This window comes from Camelina sativa, unplaced genomic scaffold (assembly GCF_000633955.1).
Source record: "Camelina sativa cultivar DH55 unplaced genomic scaffold, Cs unpScaffold00566, whole genome shotgun sequence".
In the NCBI taxonomy this organism is placed as follows: Eukaryota; Viridiplantae; Streptophyta; class Magnoliopsida; order Brassicales; family Brassicaceae; genus Camelina; species Camelina sativa.
In genome coordinates, this window is record NW_010921733.1 from 5,367 (window position 1) to 15,680 (window position 10,314).

A 10,314-nucleotide genomic window follows, 5' to 3' on the forward strand; every position below is an offset into this window, starting at 1 on the left:
TATATATATATATATATATATATATACTCATCCTTTATCATCTCAATTAATCTTTGATATATAAATATATATCTTATTATTATTACAGGTTCCATTTGCTGTCGGAATTCGACAACGGGAAACGTAGCTGCCGTAAGCGACTCGCTGACCATAACCGGCGCCGCCGTAAATGTCACCAGTCAACCTCCGCCGCCCACGACTCTGCTGGCAAGCCAACTCCAAGTACTTTCTCTCTCTTATAAATTAAATTTTAAAAATCATCTCTCCCTCTCTCTAGCTAATAAATTAATTTTAACTTAACTAATGCGAATGATGATCTGCGTGCAGAGTCACCCAACGACTCGGGTATGAAATCGTCTCCGTCACCATCCAAGACGCCGACGACGATTTCATTGGAGTGTTTCAGACAAAGGCAGTTCCAAGCGACAGCTAATTCGTCCTCCACGTCAGCTTCTTCATCCTCCAATTCAATGTTTTTCTCAAGCGGATAGCTTTCAGTTTCCAACGAGATATTCTATCTGCTTAATTAATTAATGACAAGTTTAATGTAGTCGCACTGCTATCGTTTAAACTAGTCGATAATGTAATGCTTTTTTTTCTAATCTTCTTGTTTCTCTCCTTGTCGTACGTTTAAATTTTTTTTTACTTAATTAGTAGAGGTTTAAATAATTAACCAACAACTTGATCGAATCTTAGACTTCAAGATAGTCCCAGTCCCATACTAGTATATACTTATTAGTTACTCTTATCAATTAGTGTTTAATTAAAAAAAAAAAAGTTGCAAGTGTGAAATGAATAGAAGAATATTATTGCTGGTAAAAGAAAAGACCGGGGAGCGTACTGGTGCATGGTGGTTCGTTCATCGTTTATTCATTTCGGGGAACTGAATTATTTGACTCTGTCGTCATCTATATATGTCTGAATCTGAATCTGATGATGATGATGATGGTGCTGCCTCGAATTTTCCCTGAAAACTACAGGAAACCAATTTTTTAGAAAGTGACTGATCGATGACGGCCACGTGGTTTCCCCCTTTTTTTTTCCTTTCTTTCTTTTTACGATTATAACATCAGAAAAAAATTGGTTGAGAGAGAGGTCTCGTTGTCCCCCATTTTGAAGCTAAAAAATCATACTACTTATTTACAAAACTTTGTTAGATTTTAAATAAGCCACGTGATTTTGCATCCCCCACCACAGCTTTAATTTTCACTTTCATTGGTTGATAAATAAGTTAATGCTAGCTAGGCTATTATCCCCACAACAAACATAAGAGAAAAAAGGCCATCTTAATTCCAAGCAAAAAAATGTGGATCATCTAGTCTAGTACACTAGCGTATATTATTTAATTAGTTAATTATAATATGCTGATCAGCTAGCGTACTTGATTAACTAGTTAGTTTACTTGTAGTAGTACTACGTACAACATAACGCTTTTAATCAACTGTAACCTTGTGTAAAAATTCATGAAAAATGGGATACAGTTGTTTGGAAGAATGATTAAAAGCTTCGAGTGTTGCATTTGGCGTATACATTATGAGTCCTCCTCCTCATCCTCCTCCCTAATTAAATTTAAGCTAAGAGCTGCCAGGGTGTGGGACCTCGTTTACAAACGTGTCATATTTGGATTGGGTTGGACAAATTAAGTGGTTGCGCTTCGGGGTCTGCGAGCTAATTTTCAGCAGAGCGCCACACGTGATCATTTTCTGGCACTAACCGTCCGGTGTGGTGGCGGTGGTACTGGTGGGGATGAACCAAATAAAGCCCAACCATTAACACACTAGCTATTAATTATTATTATTATCCCTTCCTTAATTTCAACTTTTAGGACACGGAGGCAAACTAAATGCTGCTGATTTTTCGACGACTAGCTAGCTAGACTATTAGGGGTTCTGTTTATGGACGGACCCGCCTGTTGTCTTGCTTGTAGTGTATTTTAGAATTTCTGTAATATGATTATGTACACAACCTAATAAGTAAGTTTTGTAACTCTTTTACGTGAGTGACTTGGATCGGACTTTAATTTCCTGAATCATGCAATTTTATCTGACGACCCAACTTATGTATTTATTTTAGGATAATAACAATAAACAGACAAGAAAGAAAAATAATGATTACAACGATATACTCTATATTGTGTTGCTGTAAAGTCAAATTGCTTACGAACATTTTTAAAATAATGAGGAGGAGGAGGCTGAATCATTTTTTCATCCAAGGACTTTGGGAAGATCAGAGCATTCCAACGTATTGACTTAATTGTTTTTTTAAGGTTCAGGTTTTGATGAAACACAACTGCCTCGATTATATACGCACGTCACCACGTGTACAGTATATTTACTAGGACAATCACTTTTTTCATGTTGAATAAACCTTAAACCTAATCCTATTCCAGAGGATGATTAGACTTGAGTGGAAGATATCTTTCCGTGTTTGATAACATATATTTATTGGCCCTTTTAATAAATGAAACACCTAAACTTACTGTTACTCTCTTAGACATTGGGGTGCGTGCGTTATTAACTTGATTAATAATTTCAAAGTCAGGTATACATAATTTTTGGGACTTTTAGTACTACTTTACAAAATAATTTAAAACCGATGCAGGAAATCGAAATTGATTTATGGACCAGTATCAGAGTTGACGAGCCCAACAGATTCCTTTTGAGCCCACTATCATTTCAACCTCATCGCGTTTCCTAAAGATATATGTCTTCTGGTTTCCACTTAAAGAAATATGATCATTAAAAAAAAACGATTATGTTTTCTTTAAGAAAAAAAATGACTAACTATATAAAATATTCCTAGAAAGATGGCTAACTACATAAAATATAGGAGAATACATGGTTACACATTCCAAATATATTATTATATTTTTAACTACATGAAGTATATGTATTACATGGTCACATGCATGAACTATATGACGTTATGTGGTCAACACTATAGACATACAATTCGGTACACCGGTCGACTGACTCCGGCGAAGATCGGCGTTGACTCCGGCGAAGACCGACGTTGACTAAAAAAATTGTATTCTAAATATTTTTTAAAAAATTATATTAAATCATTAATAATTTTTCATGATTAAAAACATATTCAATTCAATATATTAATATTTTTATATATCTCTAATGTATTCATTCTTATAATTAGTTAATTTTTATTTTTAAAACATAAACTAATAGTTAAATAAAAATCATTGATAATTATTTTCAAGATGTAATATAAAGGTATTTGCAAAAATATTCTTATTTTATACCCTTTTGCAAACATACCCTCTATATTGTTTAGCTAAAATCAATTTGTTGTATGTTTATCTTTTATATATTAGAAGTAAATATTGTGAATTTATTTTGTTGTTGTATACATGTTATTAAGAGTATGCAAATTTTATAGTAAAAGTATCTAAAAGTTTATACAACATTTACTATGCAAACTATAAAGTAAAGAGTCATATACTCAATCTTTTGCATATTATTTTTATAATAAAAGTAGTTGAATTTGATTTTATGATTTTGTAGTATTTAAATAATCTTATTATCAAATATATATATATATATAGATATCTTGAAAATAATTATTAATGATTTATAATTAATAATTATTTTAGCTTTAAAAATAAAAATTAACTAATTATAAGAATGAATAATTTAGAGATATATAAAAATATTTAGATATTGAATTGAATATATTTTTTAATCATGAAAAACAAAAATGTTTATATATAATATTTCTTATTTTTGATTTTTAATAAAAAATTTAATATATTTTTTTGGTCAACACCGGAGTCAACGTCGGTCTTCGCCGAAGTCAGTCGACCGGTGTACCGGATTGTATGTTTATGGTGTTGACTACATAACGTCATATAGTTCATGCATGTAGTCATGTAATACATATACTTCGTGTAGTTGAGGATACAATAGCATACTGAATATATGTGACTATGTATTCTCCTATATTAGCCATTTTTTTTCCTTTTCTTTATTGAACGAAGAGCCACTCGTCGTGTAATCGTAAAAAATGCACGATCTGTATCACTCACTATTCAGCGATAGTGATTGTTTCCATACTAGTATATACTTGGAATGTTTTCATATGTAATACCACGACTAAAATGGTTGAAAAATAACCTTTATATATTTAGACAGGATTGGTACTTTTCGTAGTATGTATAAGAATAGAAATACTAGTAAAGAAATGAAAAGATCAAGAAGGATACATCATATATGTATGTATAAATTGGACCGACCTTGTTACATGTGCTAACTAGTACTTGGAGTTGGAGTAGTAGTCACTTATTTCCATTCTATAATGAATGTTTCTTCCCCACCATTCGTATTTATTTATATTCCATTTGTCCACACACAATAATCAAGTCTCGTACCAAATTCATATTGTCATTCACGTACCGGTCGATTATAGTGTATATAGTATTCACATATACACACACACACGGGCGCACGTGTGTATATGTATACATACACCCAACAATTAGGGTTCGCAGAATTGTCTTGAAAGGTGTATATGGTGTTTCATGACGAAACTTATAAAGAAAAAACTCACCTCTATCTACTGATTAATACTATCAGTACTACTTATGAACGTTACGTACGTCTATGGTAAGTTTTTTTTGGGTCAAAGTCAATGGTCGATGGTAAGTTTTACGAAAGGTTTTAAGGCAAGAAGAAGAAAAAAAGAGAGAGATAAAGTATAATGGAATTTACTACTAGTTATTAATAACTTTGCTGATTAAGAAAACACAAACTCACGCCAAACACACATTCATTTTATATACTATTTATTATATAGTAAATTTAAATACAGAAGAGTAAAGGATGAGAGAAAAGGTAGTGGGCTAAATAATTTAAAAGTCACACAGTCTCCAAAGATTATTATAATTAATTTAAATATTGTAATTATACCTTTTATTGTTTAGTTTGAAACTAACACATGACATCTTTGAGAAGCTTGTACCTTCGTGTCGCCGTCCTAGGCGACGGCGCTCCGCCTCCAGATCCGGCGACGCTCTTGGCCACTTGATCATGACGGTTATTGTTATGCTTAATCCGGCCGCGGGACGAATAGTCCGGTCTGTTTGTGAACTCATCATGTTCAAAATTATTTAAGGATGAAGAAGAAGACTTCTTTGAAGAAGAACCGCCATCATGTCTAGCAACGTTGCTCAGCTTCCGATCGTCGCTCCGACACCAGTCGCAAATCTCGGTAGGCTCAGTAAACTCACTGTAGTAGTTGCTGCAGTAACTATATATTCGAGAAACCCATTAATCAATTATATTAGCCGTGAATGGGCGCGGTCACTCGCGTTAACGCACAAAGATGGAGGAGATAGGAGAGAGGAGGAGCTAGGAGTACTTACGAGTGTTGGAAGCGACTGCGGCAGTGACCGCAGCTGAAGAGCTTGTCGGGAAAACCTACGTCGCCGCACATGCAACACACTCTCTCCATGATCTTCACAATCTTTTCTTATATATTTTCTTTCCAAATTAATTAAATCCAGAGAGAAAGAGAGATAAAGATCGAAGGTTTTAATATATAATGAATTAGATGAAGGCGGTGATGTTAGACTATTTATATACTACTATATATTTAAACCCCACAAGCTATAGCAAAGCCTCTATATATATGTATTGCACATAATATATAGTATATGATACTTTATATATATGCGTGTTATTAAATGTACAGGTAGAGCAGAGAGCTTTGCGAGAGAGAGAGAGGCAACCTTAAAAAAGGGGAGGTTTTGTAAATGACAGCTTTGTCCTTCCATTGTGATTCTTTTTCATCCATACTGGACTCATCTCCTCGCCTACTATATAGAAAGCGCGTGTTAGAACAACATAGATGCAGCAATTAATATAATGCGTTTAGGTATCTTTGTTATTCGTATCATCAAATCCAAATTTTGAGGCTTTTCACTTTCAACTCATACATATAACATATATATCATCGATTTCACTGTTGACGTGACGAAACGTCTAGCTGGTGTGGGAGTGAGCCGAAGTGTGAACAAAACAGTGAGGCGACAATTCACAACAACACCGACAAAAAAAAGACTGCAAATTAAGTTGATCCAACTTAATTAGTGTTTTAGCACTGCTGATTTTTCCCATAAAGCGAATAAGGACGCTCGTGACATTATTACTTCTACGTTTTGTTGGGGTGGAGAGGTAGCCTAGCTAGCAGTAAATCATTGGATCCAATTCTTGTTTTTAAGTAACCCTCTAGCCTATGGCTAATGGCTCCATACGTCATTTCTGGTTTCCTTTTTTTTTTTTTTTTAGGTGGATATTATTGGCTAAACAAATTATAGTATTATGTTTAATTGTTTATGGATCGAGATGGATTTAATAATGAGTAGGGTTAGGTTAAATACAATTTGGTACACATTTATTGTTAGCTTTTAGTTTTACCATATTTATTGCGGTTTGTGTCTCTCTCAGTCTTTTTTTTTTATACAAAATTTAGAAAACAGTTATAATGTTACTATTACAGTATCTTAATGCGGGACGGGAAATAAACAATAAGAGCATTCCCATCCCACATACTGTGGGGATGAGTGTCAAAAAATAATAATAATATAAAATTAAAAGAAGGAGAGAGAAGCTTTAATTTTGAGATGGAGTGTCTCTGCAGAGACACAGATGAGAGAAAAAATGCCCACCTGGTGTATTCTTATTGGTGCTGAATAATAAATTAAATTAAGTTATAAAAATAATATATATCTATATAAAAAAAAACTTTGAGACATCCAAAACAAGTATGACCAATAATAGTGCTCTAAGGCAACTTTGATGAGACTCGACGACGTGCAGTGCAAGTCTTTGAGTTGATTACACGCAGGCTATCACATGAGAGTCGGAGGGAAGAAAAGATAAAAAGGCGATCTGATGATCTATCTTACCGGTGGTTTCCTAAGCTTAAACGGTCGGAGCGTGGTCCACGTGGCAGATTCCAAGCGACAGTTTTGGAGTTTGGTTGGCCATGTTAAACTGAAACACATCCATGCATGTATGCCCCCTCTCTCTCTCGTCCTCCCCGAATATTTCTATTTATATCTGGGGCTGTTTAAATAAAATAAAACCCATGTAGGCAATTTGGTGCCAATCCTTAGTTCGAATGTCAGGTTGTCATTAGGGCTGGGTACGGGATGGGTACTCTTGAATTTTCTCATACCCTTTACTTGACCCGACCCTAACGGGTAATAGAAAAAAATTACTCGTACTCGATCTGTAAATAACGGGTACCCGGAAAAAATAGTTGACCTTTTAAATACCCGACCCTTTATCCTTACCCGGAAAAATGAATATCCGATAAAAAAATTGTCAATAATCGCAATAATAATTTTATATTCCAAAATCCGAAAAGGAAAAATTCATAAATGTATACAACATATAGGTCAAAAAATTAGAAAATTACAAACTTAAAAAATAAAAATAAAATATTAATTTAATTGGGCGTCGTATATATCATTTCAGTTGGACTAAGTTGAACTTAGGCTTTAATTTTAACTCTATAATATATTTATAAATTAATAATAAATAATAATAATACAAAATATTAAAGGGTATTTATGGGTCGGGTAACAAAACGGGTAAAATGACGAGTAACATGATGGGTATTGAAAACTAAACTAATACCCTATACTCGTCCCTTACTCACNCCTGGATCTGTCTCTCAACTATTTTCCTGTTCTGCTGTAGGAGCATGGATTTTCACTGTGATTCTGTTGAAAACGAGTTTGATGCTATCTTAGCTGAAATCGATAAGGAAACAGGTNTAGCTGAGTAACGGGTCGAATACGGGTAACAGGTATTAGTGCTCAGGCCTAGTTGTCACCTAGTTTTTCTAATTAATCCTGTCTTTACAAACTACTGCAATATCATTGTGTACTTTGTTCATGTAATAATAAACCTATAAAAACATACATGTGGATAGAAGAAAGTGGACCTAAGTGAAGTGATCCTTGCCTTGTACTTGTTGTAGTGCGCCTCACATGATTTACTTTAGAGTTTAGTCCCATTTCCGAGAATTAGGAATTTATTTTTGTTCACCATTTTCTAAATCTTTTTCATTAGTTACTCTCTTTCCAACCTTCAAATTTAACTCATATGTTGAGCTAAAAATGTCAAACTGTGATTCGGGATGAAGTTTCAAATATATACAGTGATTTAAAAAAAACGGAAATCATTTCGAGGTATATATATGTATTATATTAGCAGTCATGTAACTTGAAATTAAAGAAGAGACGTATATAAAATATAATATAACAGCAGATCGATGATATTGTTTTTGGATGGTCTGATATATAATCATTCGAGACAAGTGGAGAACCCTACCTCTCGATTACTTTTAGGTTTATATGTACTCTAGTTAAAAAATAATATATATTTTATTTTATAGCTAATAGAAAGGTGAGAATCGTTTCTTCCAAAAAAATTAAGGCAATCGTTCTCTCTCTTTTTCTTTCTTTTTTATATTATTTTATTAATTTTTAATAAAAAAATTATGGGAGAGTAACCACCATTAATGATGGTCTTGGTGTATGACGTGTAAATAAATAAATACGTAATTTAGCAGACCGTATATTGGGCCGTAAATACTTTAGAGGAGTCGGGTAATAGAAGGCCCATAAGGATATAAACGGGCTTATTCAGCAGCGGGCGGTGTTTCAACGTATATAGCTGGTTGGGAAAGGCCAAAAAAACACAAACCCAAACACAAAGGCAAAAAAAAAAAGCTTTGACGATTACGATCAATCAAATCTCTCTCTCTCTCTCTCTCTCAGCGGACGGATCTCCGAGAGCGTTCTCGTTAATCCCTAGCAGCTACTCTTTGGATCCCCCCACCCTCTTGAAACCCTAGAAGAGCCCTCTCCCCCTCCCCACCCGCTTGTTCCTGGCAATAAATTACCCTATCATTTCGGATCTCAGATTTTACCATGCTGATGATTCCTTCCAAGGTCGCCGGTCATACCCGGTTCTTGCTCCAGAGCCTTCATGATTCCGATGCCGACTCCATCGCCAAAGAGCTTTCTCAGGTACTTACTTATATATTCATTCTCTCTGATGTTTCCTAGCGCATATTTTTTTTTTTTATTTTTTTTTTGTTTCTTCTGATTTTGTTGTTTTGTTTGCTTGTTCACTTTGTGATTTTGAACTCTTTTTTTTTATTTTATTTTGCAAATGCTAGTTGTTTGATTTTGGAGTGGAGACTAGTATTCCAGTTCTCAAGACCTGCTTAGATTGCTTCACCGTCCGGAAAAGCCAGCCAGATACGCTGTTACAGCTTGAGAAAGTAGTATCCTTAGTGTTTAAACGTGTGATGAAATTGCCGAATCTTGGAACCCTGCTCTCTCACGCCCTGAAAGATGTTGAGCTTACTCAGTCATTTCTGGATGATTTGACTGATACTTTGGAATTTTCAGTCTCTGACAAAATTGCCTTTGCTCTGGCCCTCACCGTTTTTGATAGATTGGATGCAAAGACAACTGGTAAAGCCTTTCTCACTCTCTTCTCTTCTCTTATCTCTTTTTCGCTCTTGTTTTTCTTACTCATGGCATTTTCTTCTTTCCCTTTTTTTGTAGGACGCAACTTTTTATTGGCCGAGATTGAGCAACTCTGTGCCAATACCGGCCAGATTGATTCATCTGAGCAAATTCAGAATGTTCTCTTGTTTCTCCAGAGTTCTGAGGATCTTTCCAGGCATTTGGATTCCTTCTTACAGATTTTGTCTTATGCTCAACCTAGTGATGATTTCTCTTTTGCTCTCACACCTATCCTCTCCGACGTTCATGAAGCTGATGTTTTCAGGTGAGTTGCTTCCATCTGTTTATCCCTTTTATTTTATTTTCTTTCTTTCTTATGTTCTGGATCTGTCTCTCAACTATTTTCCTGTTCTGCTGTAGGAGCATGGGTTTTCACTGTGATTCTGCTGAAAACGAGTTTGATGCTATCTTAGCTGAAATCGATAAGGAAACAGGTGTTGGAGATCTCATGGGAGAATTAGGTTGTGGATTCACTGCTGATGCCCAACAATGCAAAGAGATCTTGTCTAGTTTTGCACCGTTAAGAGAGGCTACTATCTCAAGAATTCTTGTCAATGTTGCTCGGACATGTGCTGATCTTGAAGATAATCACACCACCTTCTCAACATTCAGTTTAGCCCTTGGTTCCTGCATTCCATCTGAACTTCCCACGCCAAAGTCGTGGAATGTTGATATTCTAGTTGATACAATCAATCTGCTTGTGAGTTATCTGAAACACTATTACTTTGTCTAATCAAGGTCACTGATAGTTT

At 34.7% G+C, this 10,314-nt stretch overlaps 3 protein-coding genes across 11 annotated transcripts in view; 2 read left to right on the top strand and 1 right to left on the bottom strand.

The window, feature by feature from the left end:
• The window catches only part of LOC104773541 (squamosa promoter-binding-like protein 8), a 5,215-nt gene extending 4,564 nt beyond the window's left edge, over positions 1-651 (top strand). The window contains exons 3-4 of the mRNA XM_010498179.1: positions 89-222; positions 328-651. Of these exons, the coding sequence (XP_010496481.1) occupies positions 89-222; positions 328-491 (298 nt within the window). The 3' untranslated portion in view covers positions 492-651. The remainder of the gene's footprint in view (positions 1-88; positions 223-327) is intronic.
• Positions 652-4,813: 4,162 nt separating this feature from the next.
• On the bottom strand, positions 4,814-5,867 carry LOC104773521. Its single transcript, XM_010498145.2, has 2 exons — positions 5,375-5,867; positions 4,814-5,259 (listed from the first exon to the last, which is right to left on the bottom strand). The coding sequence occupies exons 1-2, from the start codon at positions 5,461-5,463 to the stop codon at positions 4,941-4,943; spliced, it is 408 nt and encodes a 135-aa protein (XP_010496447.1). The 5' UTR covers positions 5,464-5,867; the 3' UTR covers positions 4,814-4,940.
• Positions 5,868-8,740: 2,873 nt separating this feature from the next.
• The window catches only part of LOC104773522 (CCR4-NOT transcription complex subunit 1-like), a 20,662-nt gene continuing 19,088 nt past the window's right edge, over positions 8,741-10,314 (top strand). For 6 of the 9 annotated variants that reach the window (XM_010498150.1, XM_019242688.1, XM_019242689.1 and 3 more), the window contains exons 1-4: positions 8,741-9,055; positions 9,208-9,508; positions 9,602-9,827; positions 9,923-10,262. In XM_010498150.1, coding sequence (XP_010496452.1) covers positions 8,957-9,055; positions 9,208-9,508; positions 9,602-9,827; positions 9,923-10,262 — 966 coding nt within the window. In that variant the 5' untranslated portion in view covers positions 8,741-8,956. The remainder of the gene's footprint in view (positions 9,056-9,207; positions 9,509-9,601; positions 9,828-9,922; positions 10,263-10,314) is intronic. The other 3 variants (XM_019242694.1, XM_010498148.2, XM_010498147.2) reach the window with 3 other exon arrangements.

Bases quoted from the DNA above. Each gene is read 5' to 3' on its own strand.
- LOC104773521 (XM_010498145.2), bottom strand. From the start codon at position 5,463: ATGGAGAGAGTGTGTTGCATGTGCGGCGACGTAGGTTTTCCCGACAAG. The intron at 5,260-5,374 runs GTAAGTACTCCT...TCGAATATATAG, and splicing joins CGCAGTCGCTTCCAACACTC to TTACTGCAGCAACTACTACA.